The 24116-nt window shown below is 41.9% G+C and overlaps 2 protein-coding genes across 2 annotated transcripts in view; both read left to right on the forward strand.

Annotated features, from left to right (window-relative positions):
• Positions 1-11066, forward strand: part of LOC127547699 (carbohydrate sulfotransferase 4-like) — a 28634-nt gene extending 17568 nt beyond the window's left edge. Inside the window, exon 2 of the mRNA XM_051974670.1 lies at positions 6587-11066. Within this exon, the coding sequence (XP_051830630.1) occupies positions 6611-7756 (1146 nt within the window). The 5' untranslated portion in view covers positions 6587-6610 and the 3' untranslated portion in view covers positions 7757-11066. The remainder of the gene's footprint in view (positions 1-6586) is intronic.
• Positions 11067-13320: 2254 nt separating this feature from the next.
• On the forward strand, positions 13321-24108 carry LOC127546403 (carbohydrate sulfotransferase 4-like). Its single transcript, XM_051973531.1, has 5 exons — positions 13321-13324; positions 16395-16498; positions 18223-18539; positions 18893-20294; positions 23586-24108. The coding sequence occupies exons 1-4, from the start codon at positions 13321-13323 to the stop codon at positions 20076-20078; spliced, it is 1611 nt and encodes a 536-aa protein (XP_051829491.1). The 3' UTR covers positions 20079-20294; positions 23586-24108.
• The last annotated feature ends 8 nt before the right edge of the window (positions 24109-24116 follow it).

Below are 24116 nucleotides of genomic sequence, written 5' to 3' on the forward strand. Positions count from 1 at the left end.
CTATCTAATTTACTTCTAATCACTACCTCCCTAATTCACCCCTTTTAAAAGAATTCCCTTTCTTATCTTCTATTCCTTATTCTACCCTCCTCTTTGTAATTCTAGCCGTCCCTTTAAGAATCCTCTCCTTTATCTTTTCTCCCAACTCTTATTTCTTTATAAATTTAGATGATTTTTATATTCTTCTAGATGTATATAATGTTCCTTCTTTAATCCAAATGTGATGAGTAAGGTTCCAGCCCTCCAACCCTTTCTGTTTCATTTGTATCAGTTCTTTTCATGCCAAATTTATATGAAAAAAAATTACTTTTTTTTTAAACCCTTTCCCTACCCAATTCTGTTTTTTAGAATCATCACTTCATACTCAGGTCAGTTCCAATCTTTCTTTCAAACTACCTAAGTAATAATGACAGTCTTAAGAATACTGATAAAATTTTCACATATAAAATAGTTTACTTTATTGAGTCTCCTATATTTGGTCTTTAGTGTTTGTCTTATATTTCTCCTGGACTTTATATATTAAATTTTCCATTGAGTTCTGATCTTTTTTGTCAGAAATATCTGAAAGTCTTTCAGTTTGTTTGATGTCCTTTTTATTTCATTCAGGATTATATTCAATTTTATTGGATAAGTTATTATTGGTTCCAAACCTAGATCTGTTGCTCTTCAAAATATAATGTTCCAAGACTTATGATCTTTTAGTATAGAAGCTGCTAGATTTTCTGTAATCCTGATTGTACTTCTGAAGCATTAAAATTGTTTGGGGGGGGAGGGTGTCATTTGGTGATTGTAATGTTTTTTTCTTAACTTGAGAATTTTGAAATTTGGTTATAATATTCTTTCTCTCTTCTTCTTCTTGCTGAGGCATTTGGGGTTAAAAATAAGTTGCCAAGTCATACAGCTAAGAAGTATTAAATGTCCTGAGGCTAGATTTGAACTCAGATCCTCCTGACTTCAGGGCTAGTGCTCTATCCACTGTGCCACCTAGTTGCCCTGGTTATGATATTATTGTAAGTTTTAGTCTGGGATCGCTTTGAGGTAGTGATCAGTGAATTTTATCTATTTCTATATTACCTTCTTGTTCTAGAATTTCAGGACAATTTTCTTTAACAATTTCTTGTACTACTGTTATCAATAGGATTATGTGTAGAATGCATTTAGGAAAGATTAGTACCCTGTTCTGCTGGCTGATGAGCCTTTTTCAGGGCTGCTTTCCACTTTTGGTGTCCAGTTGGATTCATCTAACTCTCACCTATGGCACCAAGAAGCTGTAGCATATACAGTGGCCACATCCCAGCAAATCATTATAACAGACAGTATGACAGGACTAATCCAAGTTAAGAGTAACTGAGGAGCCTCATACCTGTCAGTGAATTAGAGAGGTGTGTACCCCAACCTTGTGAAGACTTTCCCTGGTAAAATGGGCAGATAAGAACAATTTGTTCCAGTGACAGCCAAGGCAACTGAAACAGGAGCTGTGGAATGCTTTGAACTTGCCAAGGTCATCCAATGCATCTTGAGATAACACCAATTATCTTGACTCTGTTCTGTCATTGTGATAATTCTGGGAGAATGACATTTGTGCAACTCTGCCAGTTTATGCAAAAATCAAAAGATATCAGCTATAGTATTTTATCATTTCTACTATTTCAAAGTCCTGTGATGACAGAAAAGTAACAAAGCTGCAGACGTGTATACACTGAGAATTATGGAAACAACCCTACACACAGAAGTCATAGATAATAGAGTTGTAGTGATGTAATTTTGGTCCTCTTTAAGAATAATAAAGCAATAAAGATTCTTTTTTTTTTTTTTTTAATTATAACTTTCAGGTAGTCTAACAATTCTCATATTCTCTCTAATCTGTTTTCCAGGTTATTTGTTTTTCTAATGAGATGTTTCACATTCTCTTTTGTGAGGACTGAGTTAACATCCTGGATACTTTAGAATCAGCCGGAGTCAGGATAAGCAAAAGGCCTTGGTCTTAATGCTTGGTCGAAGTGAGAGGAATGGACACAGGAATTTCCATACCTCTCTTCTTTGTCTCCTGGCCAGATTTCACTCTGGCTTGTCTTACTCCATCCCTCTAATCCCCCCTCCAGATCTCTGTATACCCCAACAGATCGAGCCAGCACAGAATAGTGGGGTGGGCCATTTTCCAAGCATATGTTAATAGAATATTATTGTCCAGTCAGTAGTTAGCCTTAAGTGTTTGGTTGTCCGATCTCAGTGCATGAACTCGAGTTTCAGCCCTTTACACTCTTTTATTTATTCATTCTCTTTAGATTTTCCTTTATTATTTCTTGATGACTTACAACATCATTTGCCTCCCCTTGTTCAATTCTAGTTTTTAAGGAGATATTTTCTCCCTTAAGTTCTTGTATATCTTTTTCAATTGGTTGACTCTCTTTTCATAATTTTCTTGTTTTTATTTTTTCCCTAATTTCCCCTTAATCTCTCTTCTTTTTTTTTTTTTTTAGGTTATACATATACAATCAATTTTTATATATTTTAATAAGTCAGGTTGGGAGAGAACAATCAGAACAAAAGGGAAAAACCAAGAGGAAGGAAAAAAAAAAGTGAAAATAGTATTCATTGATCCACGGTCTCCATAGACGCTGATGGCATTTTCCTTCCAAAGTTTTTTGGGATTGTCTTGGATCATTGAACTGCTGAGAAGAACCAAATATATCATCGTTGATTATCATATAATCTTGTTGCTGTGTATGATATTTTCCTAGTTCTGCTTGCTTCATTCATAAGTTTGCATGTAAATCTTTCCAGGCTTTTCTAAAATCAGTCTGTTTTATCATTTTTTTATACAACAATTATCTTCTATTACCCTATTCATATACCCTATACCATTATTTAGCCATTCCCCAGTCAATGGGTATCTATTCATTTGTCAGTTCTTCGCCATCACAAACAGCTTCTACAAATATTTTTGCACAAGTGGGTCCTTTTGTCTCTTTTATAATCACTTTTGGGATACAGATCCAGCAATGGAACTCCTAGATCAAAGGGTATGAAGTTTGATAACTCTTTGGGCATAGTTGAACTCAAAATTCTGAAATTGCTTTCTGGAATGGTTGGATCAGTTCACAACTCCACCAACAATGTATTAATATCCCAGTTTTCCCACATCTTCTCCAACATTTATCATTATCTTTTCTTGTCATCTTAACTCTTCCAAAAGGTGTGAGGTGGTCCCCCAGAGTTGTTTTAATTTGCATTTCTCTAACCTAATAGTGATTTAAAGCATGTTTTCATTTAACTATAGATGGCTTTAATTTCTTTTTCTGAAAATTGTTCATATCCTTTGACCATTTATCAGTTGGTGAATGGCTGAGACTCAGTTCTCTATGTATTTTAGAAATGAGGGCTTTATCAGAGACACTGGTTCAAAAATTCTCCCCCCCCCCCCCCAGTTTTCTGCTTTCTTTTTATCTTGGCTACATGGATTTTGTTTGTGCAAAAACTTTTCAGTTTAATGTAATCAAAATTATCCATTTCACATTTCTTAATGTTCTTTAGTTCTTCTTTGGCCATAAATTCCTTTCTCCAAAGATCTGATAGGTAAAACTATCCCTTGTTCTCCTAACTTGCTTAGAGTATCATTCCCTACATCTAAATTGAGTACCCATTTTGACCTTATTTTAGTATGGGGTGTGAAATATAGGCCCATGCCAAGTTTGTAACATATTATTTTTCCATTTTCCCAGCAATTCTTTTCAAATAGTGAGTTCTAATCCCAGAAGCTGGAGTCTTTGGGTTTATCAAATAGTGGATTACTATAGTCATTGATTACTGTGTCTCTATTTCTCAGCTAGAAACAGATGATTTAGATGACTGATGCTTTATAATAGAATTTTAGGTCCAGTACTGCCAGGCCACCATCATTTGCATTTTTTCCCATTGATTCTCTTGATATTTTTGACTTTTTCTTTTTCATGAATTTTTAATTTTTTTCTAGCTCTATAAAATAAGTTTTTGGCAGTCTGGTTGGTATGTTACTGAATAAGTAGACTAGATAGAATTGTCATCTTCATTACATTAACTTGGCCTATTCATGAGCAACTAATATTTTTCCAATTGTTTAGATCTATTTGTGTGAAAAATATTTTGTAATAATTGTATTTCTGGCTTTGTCTTGGCAGGTAGACTTCCAAATGTTTTGTCTACAGTTATTTTAAATGAAATTTCTATATTATCTCTTACTATCAGCCTTTATTGGTAACAGAAATGCTGATGATTTATGTGGGTTTATTTTATATTCTATAGCTTTGCTAAAGTCGTTAATCATTTCAAATAGCTTTTTGATTGATTCTCCAGGATTTTTTAAGCATATATAATTTGCAAAGAGTGTTAGTTTTATCTCCTTATTGACTACTCTAATTCCTTCAATTTCTTTTTCTTTTATTGCTAAGGCCAACATTTCTAGTGCAATATGTGTGTGTATGTGTGTGTATGTGTGTGTGTGTGTGTGTGTGTGTGTGTGTGTGTATATATATATATATATTTTTTTTTTTTTTTTCCTGAGGCAACTGGGGTCAGGTAACTTGCCCAGGGTCACACAGCTAGGAAATGTTAAGTGTATGAGACCAAATTTGAACTCAGGTCCTCCTGACTTCAGGCCTGGTGCTTCACTAATTTACCTAGCTACTCCTCCGGCACAATACTGTTTTATGGTGGTGCTAATGGCCATTCTTGTTTCATCCCTGATCTTTGGATAGAGAGGCCTGGGGAGGGGAAGCTGGGGAAAGAGCCAGGGGGAAAGTCCTGGTCTTGGGTTTTCCTTCATTCTGGGACTTCCACTTCTAAATGCCTCTAAAAGTAAAAGACTCTTCAAAACTCTCCAGTATGTCCCTTCTCAGGCATAGCTCAGTCCTTTTGTTCCTTAAAGGGTTGCAGAAGTATCATGCTTGCTCCTACTTCCCAAGTCCAGACTCTCAGAAATTCTCAATTCTGAGACAGCTTCTTCCTTTGATAAAAACAATACCGTGTTTCCCCGATAATAAGACACTGTCTTATTAATTTTTTGGACAGAAAAACCCCAGAGGGCTTATTTTCAGGGGAGGGCTTATTTTAATGAACATTGACAGCAATTTAATAAACAGGTAAATGTGAACAAAAAAAAGTACTTTTATTCAATAATGATCATGTCATCTTCTTTAACAACATCGTCATAAGTGTCCATACCCTGAATTCCGTCCTGGATGTCTTGCGCCTCTATTTCCTTCAGAAGAAGTGGACCCAATTTGTCATCTCCAGCAATATAGCTCTCTTTAAATGAACATATCTTGTCCAGGTAACCTGCTCATAGTGCCTTGGCGACACAGCTGTCAGTAATTTTATCCCATGTGGGGCAGCTCTACTCACAGAGATTATTGTTTGTTCATTTTTGAAGAGGACCATGACTTCAGGAAGGTGATGCTTTTGACATGCACGTGAATTGGATTTAAATAAGGGAAGAGTTGTGCAAGGTCACCTGCCTCACTCTCTCCAGAGTGATCTGGTTTCAGTGGCCAAATATAGATCAATAAGACTGGAGAAGACCCTGAATGAATTGAGAGACCCTGGACTTTTTAACCTACATTCTTCTATAGGTCTCAGTTTGACTGAGGCAACACCCATTCAGTGTTTAAGGATAAGAAATTGAAGCAAAGAATCTCCTTTTTCACCTAGTCAAAAAAAGGGGGGAGGGGGAGTCACAATCCAAATATAAATAAATGAGTGACTAATTGAATCTGGGAGAGAAGACCCTCAGGATTTCTAACAGATAGAGAGATGATTGCTATTTTCATTCAAAGTGAGTCAGTTGTAATCAAACAATAACCAAATGGGGTTTGGCCTGGTTCCTATTGATGGGCAATCCATGAGAATCTGAGTAGTTTTGGTTTAAAGCTTGGTCCTTAATAAAGAAATCTAGTCAGTAAATCCCAAAATATCTTGGGAAGGTTCAGAGATTCAAATAGGGGAAAAAAAGCTTTTAAGAGCATCTGTAGGTGAGAGTATGATACCCTATGTGGACAGAGGGAGGGAAGGGAAGGGAAAGGAAAGCAGAAATAGCAGGGAGAAAGGGAGTGAATGAAAGAAGGAAAGGGAGGAAGAAAGAAGGGAAGGAGAGACAGAAGGAAGGAAGAAAAGAGGAAGTGGGGAAAAGGAAGAGAGGAATAAAGATTAACTTATTTAATCTTCACAAGCCTCCAGGAATGTATTCCCATTTGAAAATTGGGGAAACTGAGGCAAACAGAAGTTAAATGATTCTCTGACTAGTTCCAGTTTGTGGGGCAGCTATATTCACAGAAATCATTGTTTGTCCTTCATTCTTGAAGAGGATCATGACTTCAGGAAGGTAATGCATGACACATGAGTGAATTGGATTTCAGTGAGGGAGGGTTGCATAAGGTCATCTGCCTCAATTTTCCCTTCAGAGTCATCTGAGTCCAGTGGTCAGATATGGATCAGGATAACTGAAGAAGTCCCTCTGGAGGATTCTGTTAGGATTGGTTAGCAATAAGGGGGATGTGAAAATATATGGATACTCAACAGTCTTTTACAATCTAATTTTTCTTGTCCCCAACAGGCTGCCTGTTTTGCTTCCTGCACAATGTTCTGGGCAAACAAAACAAAGCTGTTAGCCCTCCTGGTGCTCCCATTTCTGGCTTTCCTTTTGTTTCAGCCATTTTACCACCCCAGTCACTCACCTGGTCTAATAAGAAAGTCAAGCCCTAAGCATGTATTGATCTTGTCTTCCTGGCGCTCGGGCTCCTCCTTTGTGGGCCAGCTCTTCAGCCAGCACCCGGACGTCTTTTACCTGATGGAGCCGGCCTGGCACGTGTGGACGAACCTCTCTTCTGAGAGTGCTGGGCAGCTGCAGATGGCCGTGAGAGACCTGGTTCGCTCAGTCTTCCTCTGTGACATGAGTGTCTTTGATGCTTACATGGCCTGGGGTCCAAGGAAACAGTCCAGCCTCTTCCAATGGGAGACTAGCAGGGCTCTGTGTTCCCCACCTGCGTGCCATCTCTTTAATAGGGAAGCCATCATCCCCCAGGCTGACTGCAAGACCCTATGTGGCAAGCAGCCCTTCAGCACTGTACAAGAAGCCTGTAGATCCTACAGTCATGTGGTAGTCAAGGAGGTGCGCTTCTTCAGCCTGAAGCCCCTCCACCCACTGCTGACTGACCCCTCCCTCAATCTGCAGATCATTCACCTTATACGAGACCCCAGAGCTGTGTTTCGCTCTCGACAAAACACCGAACAGGATCTGCTGCGTGACAGCCATATTGTCATGGGGAAGCAATGGAAAACAATAAAGAAAGAGGACCATCCCTATCACATGATGAAAACCATCTGCCAAAGCCACAAGGAGATCTACGAGGCAGCTCAGCTATTACCAGACTCCCTCCGGAGACGCTACCTGCTGATACGCTATGAAGACTTGGTTCAGGACCCACTGATCCAAACCGCCAAATTGTATGAATTTGCAGGGTTACTCTTCCTGCCTCATCTCCAAATCTGGGTGCATAACGTCACACAGGGCAAGGGCATGGGAAAGCATCCCTTCTACACAGACTCCAGGAATGCCCGAAACATTTCTCAGGCCTGGCGCTGGTCCTTACCACATGACAGGGTAGTCAAATTACAGAAAATTTGTAAAGATACCATGGACCTCATGGGCTATCTTCCTGTACTGTCTGAGGAAGACCAGAGAAATTTATCAATGGTTGTTCTTTCTACCCTTGAGCTCCCCTAAAACTGGGCAAACACATGATTTGAGAGATGGTCTGGTTTTGTACAATGGCTATGGTCAGCTGAATGGTTTGGGGTCAAAATGTGTTTTTCAATGAATATGCTGTTGTAGGTGACTACACTTGGCCAAAGGCTACTCTCTACTTTCTGACTCAAGACCTTGGCACAGATTGTCCCCCTGACTTGGGATGCTCCTTTCTTTACCTGTATATTTAGAACACACGGGAAAGTGGACTCAAGCTTAGGAAGCATATGTGGAGAAGGGGTGACAAGGCTCCTGAATGCTAGAATTTTTTTCCCTGTGTTTGTGGGGTATTCCACTTAGGTTCCCCTTAGGTATGGTGTAGTTTCTTTGCTAGTTCTTTGTGAAGCCAAAAATCTGCATGCATTCTGTCCTTAGCTCCAGTGTAGACACTACTAGCAGTTGATCCAGGGATTAGGCTGGGCCCCAGTGAATGGCCCACATGCTCTGGGTCCTTCTAGCTTGCTTACAAAGGCCTTCCTGCAGCCAAAGCATTGGGGTGGGATTGGTGCAAGCCAAAACCTCTTTTCCCTTCCTTCCCCACTTCAGTTCTTCCTCAGGGACTTTATGGAATCTCTCCAATAACTCTGCTTCTAAACTAGTCCGATAATTCCCAGATAAGCACTGGGGCATGATCAATTCTGAATGGGATTCCTGTGTGAGTCACTCTAGTCCCCAGAGGTTTTAGTCCTTAGTCTAAAACCTATGATTGAAACCAATTGATGGGACATTTTGTTGGAGCACCCAAGTAGAGGTTGGGTTCTCTGCCTAAACTCACATCAATACCAACTTTGGTTTATTCTCTGGCTTCCTTGTATCTCAGGGAAATTTTCTTTTCCTAGAAACATCTGGGTAACAAAATAGCAGGTTATATTACAGTATCTTTGGATAGAGAGGCCTGGGGAGGGGAAGCTGGGGAAAGAGCCAGGAGGAAAGTCCTGGTCTTGGGTTTTCCTTCATTCTGGGACTTCCACTTCTAAATGCCTCTAAAAGTAAAAGACTCTTCAAAACTCTCCAGTATGTCCCTTCTCAGGCATAGCTCAGTCCTTTTGTTCCTTAAAGGGTTGCAGAAGTATCATGCTTGCTCCTACTTCCCTACTTACTTGAGAAATTCTCAATTCTGAGACAGCTTCTTCCTTTGATAAAAATAATACTGTGTTTCCCCGATAATAAGACACTGTCTTATTAAAATTTTTTGGACAGAAAAACCCCAGAAGGCTTATTTTCAGGGGAGGGCTTATTTTAATGAACATTGACAGCAATTTTAATAAACAGGTAAATGTGAACAAAAAAAAGTACTTTTATTCAATAATGATCATGTCATCTTCTTCGACAACATCGTCATAAGTGTCCATACCCTGAATTCCGTCCTGGATGTCTTGCGCCTCTATTTCCTTCAGAAGAAGGGGACCCAATCTGTCATGTCCAGCAATATAGCTCTCTTTAAATGAACATGTCTTGTCCAGGTAACCTGCTCGTAGTGCCTTGGCGACACAGCTGTCAGTAATTTTATCCCATGACTTCTTCACCCAAGTCACGACTTCTTGCAGACAGAGCTTCACAAAGTTTCCACACTGATTTCTTTCCACTCTATTTTCAATGTAGTCATTGACTTCCATGCGCAAATGGTCCTTGAATGGCTTGTTTATTGCAATATCAAGGGTCTGGAGATAGGCAGTCATTCCTGCAGGAATCATTACTTGATCTATTCTTCTCTCTGCAAGGAAGTTCTTCATTTCTTTAGTGCGGTGAGTGCTGGCTGAGTTCTTCTTTTATCCTCCATCATGCCCCTTCTATCCTCCATCATGCCCCCTCACTCCCATTTACATACCGGGTTTTTATGTCCTGCCTCAGCTCTCCTCCACGGCACTGCTCTCAATGGTGCCAGCAAGCAAATCACTGGGGAAGAACAGGATGACGCGCTCACTGCTGCAGCTCTGATTGGATGCAGCTCGGAGCGTGGCATGTGTTTCACCCGTGGGGGGGGGGGGGAAGGAGGGGGAGAACGGTGCATACAGAGGGTACCATAATGTAGCGTGTGGCGCAGGGGATCACCTTCACTACAGTAGCAATCTCAATAGGGCTTATTTTCAGGGGAGGGCTTATTTTAGAGGAATCTTGCACAGTAAGGGGAGGGCTTATTTTCGGGATAGGTCTTATCATGGTAGCAACTAATTTTTATATAGTATTTACCATTTTCCAGGCACTATGCTAAGTGTTTTGCAATTATTATCTAATTTGATATTCACAGCCTGGAAGTTTGTTGGTATTATTTCCCCATTTTGCAGACCAAGGCAACTGAGGCAAATACAGGAGGCTCCATTTGAACTTAGGTCTTCGTAACTCCAGACTTAGCACTCTATCCACCAGGGCCACTTAGCTGTCCAAAGAATTTAAATAAATTGCTTTGGCTGTAACATGTCTCTTTAGTTAATTCAAGCCAGGATGTGGGAACTATCCACACTCAAGTTCTGATGATCATATTCTATCAAAAAATGTTCTTACCTACTTAAGATTTCAGAGCCAAAATGGGGAGGTTTTAACTTTACCCTCACCTATATAATGTAAAATCATTTTGTATAAGAAGCTTGCAAAGAATCACCATCCTAAATTTTACTGTTTCTGTTCAGCATTGGACTTAGCTTCCCAATGATGTTGCTAGTTACTGGACTGTGATGTTTAGAGTATGATTATAATAGCTGTTTATAAGCTCAGGTAAACTCATTTTTAATGGACCTCTCAGGCAAGATTGTAGAATTTGGAAATGAAATGAAATAAGGAAATGAAGAAAATATTGGTATCTAGCTGATACTTTCATAATTGGACCAACTGACAAAACTGACATGATGAAAAGTTATAGAAACAATTTTTTACTTCTCCCATTCCTCTGAAGAGGACCTAAGGATAGGATCAAATATAATATTTGGCTGATTCATATCTAACTAAACTGGCTATCTGCTCAGAACTCTATATTTTAGGATGCAACAATTTTTTTTCTGGGAAAAGAGATTTTTTTATTTTAATAAAAAAGTGTCTGTATCTGTAATGTTACTTGTATATAATTGTCATATGAAGTTATGGCTGCTATTTAATTCCATGATGATAATCACTGAACTTATTTGTTAAGTAAATCTTCCCCTAAAAATGTTGTTCTTTCATTGGTGAAAATCATCCATCATAAGTATACTTACAATGAATTGACTACTGATTCTAAAACAATTTGGTGTAAAATCTGTTTATTATGTATTTATAATATATTTTTCAATAAAAGTAAACATGTTAAGTGCTCAGACTGTTGGGCTTGTGAAATATTTTGTGTTATATTAATCTACCATCTAGCTTTAATAAAAAACATTACACTGAATTATACAATCATTGCTGAATCAAATTGCTTTCACAGATAATTCCGTGAAAAAGCATTTATTATTTGGAAGGAAGAAAATAAGCATTTTTCTAGTATTTATTACAGTGTCAGGCCCTAGGCTAAGCACTTTACAAATCTTACCTCCTTGAACCCTCACAACAATCCTGGGAGGTGCGTGCTTTAATTCTACTAATTTTACAGTTGAGGAAACTAAGGCAGACCGAAATTAAAGTTACTTGCTCAGAGTCACTGAGCTAATGAGTGTCTGAGGCCAGATTGGTATTTTGAGTTTTCTTGAAAGAAAGGCAAAAATCTGGGGCAGTGAGGTGGCCCAGTGGATAGAGCACCTCTGAAGTCAGGAGGATCTTTATTCAAATTTGACCTCAGATACTTGACACTCCCCAGCTGTATGAATCTGGACAAGTCATTTAATCCTAATTGCCTCAGGGGAAAAAAAAAAGGCAAAAATCTGTTTCATTCATTCAAAGAATTCACCTTCTAATGTGGGAGATAACATAAGTAAATATCTGCACACAAGATCTAGATAAAATAAATAGAAGGTAAATCTCAGAGAGGTAACAATAGAGGGTAGAATGAGGCTGTGAAAGTGGAATTTGAGTGGATTCTAGAAGAAAACCACAGAAAGAAGCTTAGAGTTAGAGGGGAGCCTTTCAGGCAGGGAAGGAGGCTGGACAAAGGCTTAGAGATTGAAGATGGGAATGGAAGGGTCAATGAACAGCAGTAATTTGTCAGCATAGTGCCTGGCACATGGTGAACAATAAATGTTTCCTATGTTGTTTCCTTTTTTCCAGATAGCAGACCTTTTGTGTGTGTACTAAAGTTAACATTCTCATCCAAACAGGTATGCAGAGGGTTAGGTAAGTGCTATTACTCCCATTTTACAGAAGAGAAACTGAGGCAGGATTGTTTAGAGGATCAAATGGGATAACATAATAGTAGAAGCACAAAGGAGACATTTTACAAATGCTTACTTCCTTCTTCCTGATAGCAGACCTTGTGTGTACAAAAGTCGACATTCTTGACCACTCATGCAGAGGTTTAGGGAGGTGCTATACCCATTTTATAGCATTTTACTAGCTGTGTGATCCTGGACAAGCCATTTAACATCTGCTTGTCTCAGTTTTTCTTTTGTAAACTGGAGGCAATATTAGCACCTGCCTCCTAGGCTTTTGTTGTGAAACTTGAATGAGTTAATAATTGTAAAAATATTTGCCTATTTGTGCCTAGCACATGGTGAGTTTGCTACTAGGTATTTGAAGGAGGAATAGGGAAGGTCTCTTGCAGAAGTTGGGACTTTAGCCAAGACTTAAAGAAAGTCAAGCAAGCTAGGAGTTTGAGCTGCAGAGGAAGAGAATTCTAGGCATTAGGAGACAGCCAGGGAGAATGTTCAGATGGGAGATGGAGGCCAAGGAGGATCAGCAAGGAGGCCAGTGCCTCTGGAGAGCAGAGTCCACAGAAGGAATAAAGGTGTAAGACCGGAAAGCTGTGGGATGGCTTTGAAAAGCCAAAGAGAACATTTTATATTTGATTCTGTAGAAGAAAAGGAGCACCTGTAATTGGTTGAGTAGGGAAATGCTAAGATTTCTTACCCTATGGGTCTGATAGTGAAACTGCTGAGTCAAAGTTTAATCATTTGGGGGGCATAATCATATATTGTTATCAGTCACTGATCACGATTTTCTAATTAAATCCACCATAATTCAGCTTGACTCCAGCTTCCTAAGAAATTTTTTAAGAGCACTGAGAAACAACTTGCTTCCCTTATTTTTCTGGTCTGAGGTTTATGATAGGAACTGAGTGATAGCAGGAGCAGATGGTATTTGGAATAATTCACAAGAATGAAGATCACTTATCAAATGTCAACAATTGTGCCACTATGTACTAAAAACATCTTTAAACAGATAAAAGTCTTTGTAAATGATCATTATAATTATATAAAGTATGGATAGATAAACAGGGGGAGAATGAATTAATAATTATTTTATGAAGCTATTAAATGAGGCAGGCACACTACTCTTTTTTGGATACTTGTTGGGAAAGACCACAACATGATGGCAGTGGGAAATAAGATGGCAATCATACCTTTAAAAAGCACAGAGGGTGTAGAGGGGAACAGACCCAGAAAATACAGAGATAAGTGGCGAGGGGGGGTATAGGGGCAATGGGTATGTGGATGGGCATGGGATGGTGAAGTAAGGTTGGAAGCCTTTGGAGAGGATGGAGCAAGAGTGTTATTCACATGATGCTGGGTTAGAGTTGGAAGCATATGGCAGCATGGACCTGGGGAGATGAAAAGTGCTTGGCGGGGGGGAGGGAGGCGGAGAGGAGAGGCAGGAGCTTGAAGTCTCATTTTTATAGGGCTCTTGGAGAACAGAATGTCCCTGTTTGTCTCCACTCAGGCCAAGCTCCTCTGTGCCATAGAATCCACTAGCTAAGTGGATTTTCCCCATCATCTGGAGCTTAGATCTTTGAGTCACTGAGGGAAAGAGGTCAGGTTGGAGAGTTGTATTGTTTCAAACATGTGGGTCAAGTCGGGCAGTTTAGAAGCCTGAAAGTCTAATAGGGAGGGAATGCACTCATGAGGAATTAGGAGATAAGGACCTCTTTAATTTATGGCGTTTTTGCCTCTTTTGGGTTGATGTCCCAGATTGTGAGGACAGTTGAAATTACCTTATCTCTGGCACATAGTTCTATTTTGGAGAAGTAAGTATATTTGGATCATGAGGATCAGAAAAAAATGCCAAGCTTACCATCTTTTTTGTCCCCCTAATATCTACTTTATTTTGAATCATTTTGAAGTTTCTAGCTCTTGTTTTGTCATCTTTAAAGAATCTAGAGAATTGTCTTAAGACAATGAACTTGCATACGACAGGTTTTTAATGTTCTGGCCTGACTTGAAATATTTACTCATTTTACAATACTGAGTTTGCTCTTTGGGCTCACTACCTTACAGCTAGACTAGCTTTAGCTCCTTTCTCAAGATTCTAGGGTCTTTCTGGGTCTGAAGTATCTTTCTAAATGGCTATCAGCCCAAGACCCAAATTGTTCATGTTAGGTGATAGAAAACTGAACCCTCGTTTCATTTAATCACTTAGATATTCACTTCAAAGTTACAGCAGGAACAAAAATACAAACTTTTTGCCCCAGCATCTTGAGGACATGCACTACTCTGTACCACCCTGAGGAGAGTGGGCTTAATAGATCTAACACTTTCTACATAGTAATAGTCATACCAAATTCATGTTCACATGTGGCATTGCTTCCAGATTAAATCTTTATTTTAGATACCATTGGACTTTCTGAAAAACCATAAACAACTCCTACACCCTGGACTCAAATTCTTGGATAGCTTGTTCTTCTGACCTTTTAAAACTTATAATCTCCTAGTATACAATTTATTTCAGTTAAGGAGTCAACTCCTGCTTTCTTGAGACTACTTACAAGTCCATAGTCTCCAATTTCTCTCACCTAAGGAGCTGACTCCTACTTTCATGAGACCACAGGCTTCCCTTCTTATAGAACTGAATGCTGTCTGGCAGGAAGAAGTCAGCTAAATAGAGTCAAACCAAGAGAGAGATGAATATTAATTATTTTCTCATTTTTCCAGCCTACTTCTTGACTTTTAACTATGTTAGTTGAGCTCTGCTTCCAGAATGGGTGCAACGGCATTGTCCCAAACTTCTTTTTTTTTTTTTTTTTGTGCAGCTGTTTTCAGAGCTAATTCTGGGGACTTGTAAGTTTTTGGTTCTTCTGAGATGGTATGATCTAAGGAAGAGGTGGGTTTACTCTCCTGGCTTGTGCTCTGGTCTTCAAGAAGTACTTATTCTACCCTGGAAATGGGTGTCCTTGGTCCTCATTCCTCTCAGACTCTGTGTTCCTCCTGATCTTAGCCTTGAGACCCAGGACCGAGACTAAGATCCAAGTATAGGCAAAGCAAGAATCCTACCACTGATGTCAGAAAAGGGACCCCTGTAATCTCCTCCTGACCAGTTATGACTCCACCTCAGCCCATCTCTTTTTCTTCTTACTCTGATTATGCTCCTCACTTTTCAGCCCCTTTCCTACTTGTTTTACTACACAAACCAATCACATTTATTAAGAACTTATTATGCTGCAAGGAAAAAAGTATGAGGAATGAAAACAATTTCAACTCAGAGTTTACATCCTCATGGGGAAGAAACAAATACAAATAAAATTATATACAGTATAAATAAAATAAATACAGATATGTACAATGTCATTAAACAGAAGGCAATACAGGAGGGAGGGAATTAACAGTTGGGTGAATCAAGAAATGTTCTTCTATGTAGATAATGAAGATATTTGATTTGCATCTTAAAGAGAAGAAGGGCTAAGGAGTTACAGAGGACAAAGACACCTAGTGCAAAAAGCTAGAGAGGTAATATTATGTTTGAGAAACAGAGAGGTTTGGCTGGACTGGAGTGCAGGATGGGGGATAATGTCTAATGATGCTGTAAAGATAAGGTGGACCAGATCCTGAAGAATTCTTAAGTTAAACCATCAAGACAGAGACAAATCAATTAGATACCTCTCTAATAAACTAAGATAGAAATAGTGAGAGCCAGAATTAGCTGTGCAAATGAAGAGAAAGGGTCAAATAGCAGAGATTGGGAAACTGGAAAGAGCAAGATATAAAAATGATCAGATCTGTGGGGTAAGGGAGAGTACAGAGTGCAAGATAATACTGAGGTTATTGTTCCATTGTTTTTTCAGTGGTGTCCAGTTCTTTGTGACCTTTTTTGAGTTGTCATTTCCTAACCCAACTTATTTGACAGAGAAGGAAATTGAAGCAAACGGGGTCACAATAGCTGTCTGAAGTTGAATTTGAACTAAAAAGATGACTCTTCTTGACTTCAGGCCCAGTGCTTTATCCATCTCACCATCTAGCTGCTCCATGCATTACAAACCTGGAAAACTGGAATAGTGATATCTTCAAAAGCAGTAGGGAAGTTTGGAAGAGAGGCTATTCTAGGGCATAATATAATGACTTTGGTTTCAGACATGTTAAATTTAAAATGCCTCACATCTTAGGCAGGATGTCCTCAGGTGCAAGCAGGGAGAAGTCAGCTTGACCTGGGCTCCTGCTCTGATTAACCTGCAGAAAGGGTCTTGTTTTTGGTTCTTTTGTTCTCAGGCACTGGTAGTTCTCTCACTGCCTCTTATTTTTCTTTTCAACTCTCACACACTTCAATTGTTTTCCTTTCATTCTCCAAGCTTGGGAAAATCAGTGGAGTGAGGAAGGCTTTAAGTTGAGTCACTCACTACCAGACCATGAAGCAAAATTCTTGGTGGCTGCTTGTGTTCACTGTGTTTCAAGGGTGAGAACACTAAATGGAAGCTCCTTCAATGGTGTAATAAGATATAATATAATGTATCATTATGATATCTTGTGATATAATGTTGGAATCCTTACTAACTGCTAACTAATTAGAGTTGATCTAATCTTACAAGATGATGTTTTGGGCAGAACCTGAAACAAGGTACTAAGTAGAACTAATTAGTACAATGCTTGTGTTTGCACCTTTACTCATTGGAGTTCACAAGTATGCCAGCTTCACAAAGTAAACTTTGTAACTTTGTGAGTTCACACCTCCCTTGAAGCTCTTTGGGCCAGAGAGCACTATGGGAGAAAACCCATAATCCCATTCTCTCAGAAGATTCACATATAAGGCCAGTGAAGAGAGAGCTATTCCAGAATATATTTTCCACTTGGCTGGCTGGTCGCAGAAGAGAGTTCAGCTGGACTGGAGAGGAGCAACTCTGGTGCAGACAGAGAGCACTTTGAGAGATTTCACCGGAATGACATGAAGAGTGGAGCTGGCTGGAGGCTGAAGAAAGCAGAGGCAGAGGCTGGAGGACAAAACCTTTGGATTTGGTGACATTCGGAGGGAGCTCTTGGAACCAAGCAGAGAGATAGACCTCTAAGCTAACCGGGCTATAGTAGAGATAATAAAAGATCTGAACTTTTATCACCTGGCTGTGTTTTGAGAAGAAAAAGCTCACCACAATATAATATTTGTATTTTATTTGGCCACAGTATTCCTGCCTTCTTATCTTGTGAAATTAGCTTTGGCATTCTATACATATCACACATAATTTCTTTTTATGAAGTTGTTAGCTTGAAGATGATTTAGAAAAATGATTTTGACATTTTTTCCTTTATGTTTACTTAGAAATTATTTTTGAGTCTTACCATCCACCATTATGCAAAGTAATAGCAGAAGAGCCAAGTATAATTTGCTGTTATACTACGCATTTGTTAATTGGTATACAGTATATATCTACTATTTTCATCTTATTACATCTATTTATTTCTCCTCAATTAGACAGATGATTAAAGACAAGGAATGTTTTGTGCCCATTTGTGTGCACAGCGGTGACTGAACACAGAAGACATCCAACACATTTGATGAGGAGAAGAAAGGTGGGAGCTGTTTATTACCAAATGCTGGTGCATTGGCCTAATGAAGTGGAACACAAATACATTAAAAAAGCAAATAGCAGAATTTCTTTTCTTCTACAACAAAATAAGTTGGTTTCTTTCCAACTCGGGAAACTTGACACAAGAACTACAATTTCTGGGGAAATGGAACTAGTGCATTAGATCCTCTCAGGTTTTTAAAGCTTCTTTACTTATGTATTCTTTTCTTACCAGGAACTTAAGGATGCAGAAGGGGGAAGGGGATAATATGTTGGACTAAGGGTCTTGTTTCTGGGGCTGGCATAGCTTTAAATCATAAGCTCACAGACTCTTTGAGCTGAAAGAACATTTAGAAATCATGTCCCCTCCCAACACTTATCCCTGAATAATCCAGAATTTACTGGCTGGGTCCTGGGTGCCACAACTGGTCTAAGTGCAATACCAGTCCCCTGGACCTTCCTTATTCTGGAACAGACCTGCAGAGCACCTGGAGTCTTCTTCCCCTCAATGAGGGACCACTGGAAGGGGCGAGGATAGAGAAAATCCTCCTGTCAATTCTGGCATCCTGGGACAAAGCTCTGGTGGCCCCACCTTAGTTCTGGAAGGCTTTGGTGATTCGAGGCAGAAAATAAGCCAGAAGCCCAGCACTCATCACCCAAGATTGTGGGGCATCTTCTCCACAAACCCCAGTGGAGATGCCCCCAATCCCACCTGCCGTCTGTGAGTGGCTGCCTCACACTGCGGCCTGACAGCGGGGTAAGCGCCGGCTTCCTCTGTGACGTGGCTCTTTCGAGTTGCTCATGTCATAAGAAAGCAAACCAGAATGAAACAAGTTTTGAGGGGAAAGTGGGGCCACGAGTCATTAAACAAAACACCTTGACCATGAGGCCGTTTGACCTGAGGGTCAGGACTTATTCACCCGCTGCATGGAGGAGGAGGTGAAAAGGGGATAAAAGGGGCGGTCATACCTGGGCTCGGGCGCGCTTCTCTCTGTAGAACGGCAGAATTAAGGAGCACGCAGAATCAGGGAGGGATTCGAAGGGCCTGGGAATGAGGCAGGAGCGCCGTGGCCAAGCGGGAGGCGGGGATCTGGGAAGCTGGGATCAGACGTGGGGGGAGGGGAGGGGAGGGAGACGGGGAGGATGGGGAAGGGGGGGGGGGGGGAGAGAAGGGGGAGGGGTTCAGACACTCGGCTTGCTCCTCTCGGAACCTCCAGGAAGGGACAGGGAACGGGCGAGGGCAAGGATACTGACCCTGGCATTTGAAAGAGCATCTATTTTGGACCCGACAGGCTTTCTTCATGCTGTAGAGTTCTTGCGGAAAACAAGCCCAGGCTGCTATTCCTTCTGGCCTTGCACTCGGCCGTCATCATCCTGCTCCTCCGACTCTCCAGCAGCAGCCCAAGCCCCGAGAAAGCCCGAGGGGTGCGGGTGCTGCTCCTGTCCTCGTGGCGCTCGGGCTCCTCCCTCGCGGGCCAGCTCTTCAGCCAGCACCCAGACGTCTTCTACCTGATGGAACCCTGCTGGCACGTGTGGCTGGCCTTCCCCGGGAGCAGCGCGGCCACGCTGCGGCGGCCCGTGCTGGACTTGCTCCGCTCCGTCTTCCTCTGCGACCTGAGCGTCCTGGCGAGCTATCTGGGCCCTGGCCCCAGAGGACAAGCGGACGTCTTCATGTGGGAGACCAGCAGGGCCTTGTGCTCGCCCCCCGCCTGTGGCGCCTTCCGGCGCGGGGCCCTCGTGTCGGCCTCGGAATGCCGGCCTCTGTGCAGGCGGCAGCCCTTCCGCGGCGTGGAGGAGGCCTGCCGCTCCCACAGTCACGTGGTGCTCAAGGAGGTTCGCGTCTTCAGCCTCCCGGGCCTCCTGCTGACCGACCCTGCGCTCGACCTGCGCGTGGTCCACCTGGTGCGTGACCCCCGGGCTGTGTTCTACTCCCGAGAGCGCGCGGGCGACAGACTGAGGCTGGACGACCGCACTTTGCTGGGCTGGCGGCGTTGGGGCGGCCTGAAGGCCCGGGAGCGGCCCTACTCCCTGATGAGGGTGATCTGCCAAAGCCAGCGGGAGATCTTCGAGGCGGCACGGCGGCTAGCGGCTCCGCTGCGGGGGCGCTACCTGCTAGTGCGCTACGAGGACCTGGTCCGGGAGCCGCTGGCCCAGGCCTCCCGGCTGTACGAGTTCTCCCGGTTACAGTTCTGGCCCCCGCTCCAGGCCTGGGTGCAGTTCGTTACTCACGGGCAGGGAGTGGGAAACGACTCCTTCTACCCAGATTCCCGGGACGGCCTCAACGTTTCCCGGGCTTGGCGCTGGTCGCTGCCCTACACAAAGGTGAGCCGGCTGCAGGCCGTCTGCGGCGACTTCATGCGGCTGATGGGCTACCGGCCAGCTCGCTCTGAGCAGGAGCTCAGGACTCTGTCGCTGGACCTGCTCTCCCCGCTGAGATCCAAGGGCTCAGCCCCAGCTTTCCACATAACAGCCCCCTGAGCTGCAGCTGCCTGGAGGCTTCGCAGCCTGCTAGAGCCTGTGGATAAGTGTTACAGATCTCCTAGCAGGGAACGACATCCATCAAAACGAGTTAGATAGACGGAGCTCTTCCCCGAGAGGAAGCACCACGGATGCAGACAACTTCCAGCCATATGCACCAAGCGTTTTCTCGTTAAAATCTTTTTACAAGAAATCCCCAAAATAAACAAAATTCAGGTAGGCTTCACTTTATGAACTAATGTGTTTCTTTAAAAAAAAAAAAAAAAGAAGCTTGTTAATGACTCAATACCATCTCAGGTTGTATTCATATCCTGTAACCTTCACCTCCGGATGTCATGAGGACAGAGGAAGCCACACAGCTATGGAGTTCCCCACTTCAAGTGTTTTCAGTTCTCAATGGCTTAGGAGAGTGGAGACTTTATGGCTAAGGCAGACTGTGGGACAGAGAGAAGGAGGTTCAGAATGATAATGGGTAACATTTATATGGCTCTTTTACAACTATTCTGTCCTTTGATTCCGCCTGGGAGGCAGATGCTCTTGGCAAAAAGAAGTGACTTGTACAGGATCACAGAGTTAGGAAGTATCCAAGGCCAGATCTGAACTCAGGTCTTTGTGATTCAGGTCTGGTGGTCTATCCACCCATATAAGTTCACTCTGTAAAAGTGCTTTTGTACAGCAGTGAGCACCTAACTGTGACACGGTAACATGAATGTAATGAATTCATTCAGCAAGGTTATAAAACTTTCTCCAGAAGGGTTCAACAGCATAAACACAGGATAAGGCAAAGAATAAAGGTAAGTTAGGGATGATGTTTGTCAGGGTGTAACTAGTAACTGGGCAAGTGAGCAACTCAAGGGCACCTCATATGCAAGCTCATCCGTTGCTGATCAACAGAGGCTAATTGCTGGAGATCAGAAGCTGGGCTTATGGCTGAGGAGACATATCAGAGATTACTGAGAGCTGAGAGGATGAAGTAGGCTCTAGAAAATCCCTCTTGCTCTGTATTCCTGACTGACCATACTCTGGAAAATGTTATCTCGATCTAGAGAACTTGGATTTGAGGCTGGTTATTTATCTACTATGTGGATGATTCCAACTGTGAGCCATGGTGATAACAAAGCCAGAAGGTGCCTTGTCCCTTTCCTCCCTTTTATACCCCCTTCTGCCCCATCAGAACTCTGAGAAAAATAACAAAAATTGAGCTTCTATAGGCTGGGCCCTAAAGAGGAGCAGATGTGGAGTTCCCATTGGCCCAACACTTCTCACTGAACACCCTCTTAACCTGTAGTGTCCACTATTTACCTAGGTACTTTGGTTCACTGACAATCTAATCCTGGGCCACTAATGTTCTAATGCCTTCTTGACAGGGCAGACATTCTGGGCAAAGCAGCCTTAGGCTGACTTATTTGTCAGAACATGAAATTGAGAACCTTGGAACGCAATACTCTCCTTGGCCTGTGTCCCAAGGAGCAAAAAAAAATTACACTTGTTTATGACGGTTGGTCTGGCCTCATAGATAAGAATATCATCCAGGCCCAAGTTGTGCCCTAGCAGCTAGGAAAGCACCAGCAAAGCAATTTTCTGGAGCACTTTCAGTCTCTAAAGTTCATCCCCAAATTGGGTTTGAGACTGAGGTGCTTCCTATTCAGTAATTTTAATGATTGGCTTGGCTTCCAGATTGCATAATCTGGTGATTCCCATTTCATGCAACATTTACTGTGAGTTTCTAATTTTTTAATCTTTTTAATTTACTTGGGGTACGTTCTCCTCCTGTAGGGATTCCCGGTTGTCTTTTTTCTTTAATTCCCATTTAGTGAGTAATATATTCTTCATTCCAAAACTGTAGCTTTCTTCGATGTCTATTACCCATGTATATTTAGGGAAATATCCTTCACTCTAGAAAACACAAGTGTTTTCATAATCTCCTTTATACCAAGAATTCATGTATGTATTTAAGAATTACATATTCTTTCTATAAATAACAAGTTAACATGTATATGGCATTTCAAAGTTTGCAAAGCACTTTATTATCATATGGGATTCTGGCTGTGTGTGCCCAGGGAAGCTGCTTGACACCTTTATTTGCCTCAGTTTCCTCAACGGCAAAATAGGCATACTAATAGCGCCCCCCCAAGCTGTTGTGAGCATAACAGATAAAACTTGCAAAGTGCTTAGCCCTGTGCCTGACACACAACAGACACTTAATATATGCTCATTAGCTTCCTTCTTTCGTTGCTATCTGCTTCACAGCATCACTTCTTGGATGTACAAAAGTCAGCATTCTCCACTATGCACTGATGCAAGCAGGGAAGGAAAGGGAAGGGAGCGGCTCCAGGGAAGGATTCAGACAAAACCTGGGCTCTCCAAACAGTCTGGGTGCTATCAGGCCTGCAGGCCCCCAGACTATCTCAGAGCAGAGGATGAGAGTGGACTTGTGAGAGTCGGGCTGGAATCTTCCTCCAATTCTTGTCTTGGCTTCTTTCAGACTCCCTTACTGGCCCTCATTTCTGTGCGCTATAAGTAACTCCTACTGCTCATTCTTGAGATTAAGCACATCCTGGAAAAGGTTTTAGACATTCTTATTATTCACCACTCCAAATGCCCTGAGCTTTGGCTAAGGGCCCAATTCAAAGTCGGCCACTGTGCTAGTTCAGTCAGAAGGGACAACTCACAGAATCCAAAAAGATGGGGACAGGCCAGAATATTGAGATAAAATTCAGTGGGGACAAATGTCAGGGCCTACACCTGTAAAGGGCACAAATCCCCCAGCTTCACAGGTAGAAAATGGGAGAAGCTCGATAGAAAGCAGTTTGGCTGGAAAAGTGAGATTCAATGGACTGCAAATTCAAGGAATCCTCATTTTAGCTATGGCAGCTAAAAGGCTCCATCAATCTGGGGCTGCGATGAGAAGCATCCAGTTAACAGGGAGGAAGGTCCTATCTCCTGCCAATCAAACCCTATATGCTCCATCTCAGTGCCTCAATAAAAGACAGAAATTGATAAACTGTAAGAGTTAACCAGAGAAACACAACTAGGACAATGAAGGGAGTTGGACAGGATTTCAAGAGGGCACACAATGCCAAGTATTTGAAGTTCTGTCCCGTGAAAGTAGCCTTTAATTTATTCTGAATGGCTCTAGGGAGCAGAACCAGGAAGTGACAAAATTTAGTGACAAAAACTTCTTACGAGTTCAGGCTGCCCAAAGTGGGACAGGCTTTCTCAGGAACTGATAAGCACTTATTTCAAGTCTGTTGGACTACATGATCCCTGAAGTCCCTCCTAATTCTGAGTACTGGGATTTTGGATTTCAGATAATTTTTTTATCTTTAAAGTTTAATAAAACTATATCCTATCATGAAACCTACATATTATAGCCTATTAAAATGTAAAATGATACCTGCTAACTTGCTAAGATACACAAATGAGGGAAAAAAATATGTCATTGCTGGTAGAAAAGTTTTAAACACACCAAAATACTTTAAACTGGATTCTTTGTTACTGCTCTAGGTATCTAACCCTCGCTGATCAAATTTGTCTGCTGCCTTGGCATTCGACCTCTAGGTCTTTGCCCAACTGTAGGATGGATTCCCTCTGACCCCTGCCTCCTAAGTCACAAGGCTCCTTCCACATTCATCCTGGGTGCCATCTCTACCAGAAAGCATTCTGTCCCTTAGGAGAATATACTTCCTCCCCCGGGGCTTGGCCTCTGCACCACTCCAGCACCTAGCATAGAACATGGAAGGGGTGCTCAGGAACTTCTCATTGAAATGATCTGGACTGGATGGAAGTGGATGCAGGAGGACAATCCCATTTCTCTTCCGAGGGCCACAAAGACCAGAGTGGAGGCACTTACCTGAGGCCGCCCCCCTGTAGGGAGCAGATCAGATATCTACAGCCAGGATCCAGGTACCATCATGGCTCTGCCATGCTGCACCTCCCGCTGGGGGTTCTCTGAATCTTCCTTGAATCTTGAAAAGGCAGCTTTTCACACCCAACTGTGGCTCTTTGTAGAAAAGGCGACCACTTTGTGATCACGCT

Source organism: Antechinus flavipes, chromosome 2 (assembly GCF_016432865.1).
Source record: "Antechinus flavipes isolate AdamAnt ecotype Samford, QLD, Australia chromosome 2, AdamAnt_v2, whole genome shotgun sequence".
Lineage (NCBI taxonomy): Eukaryota > Metazoa > Chordata > Mammalia > Dasyuromorphia > Dasyuridae > Antechinus > Antechinus flavipes.

What these genes read in the sequence shown, in the direction of transcription:
- LOC127546403 (XM_051973531.1), top strand. An exon ending in GTGTTCACTGTGTTTCAAGG is followed by an intron (nt 16,499 to 18,222) that starts GTGAGAACACTA and finishes TGGTGATTCGAG; the next exon opens with GCAGAAAATAAGCCAGAAGC. An exon ending in CCCGCTGCATGGAGGAGGAG is followed by an intron (nt 18,540 to 18,892) that starts GTGAAAAGGGGA and finishes TGGACCCGACAG; the next exon opens with GCTTTCTTCATGCTGTAGAG.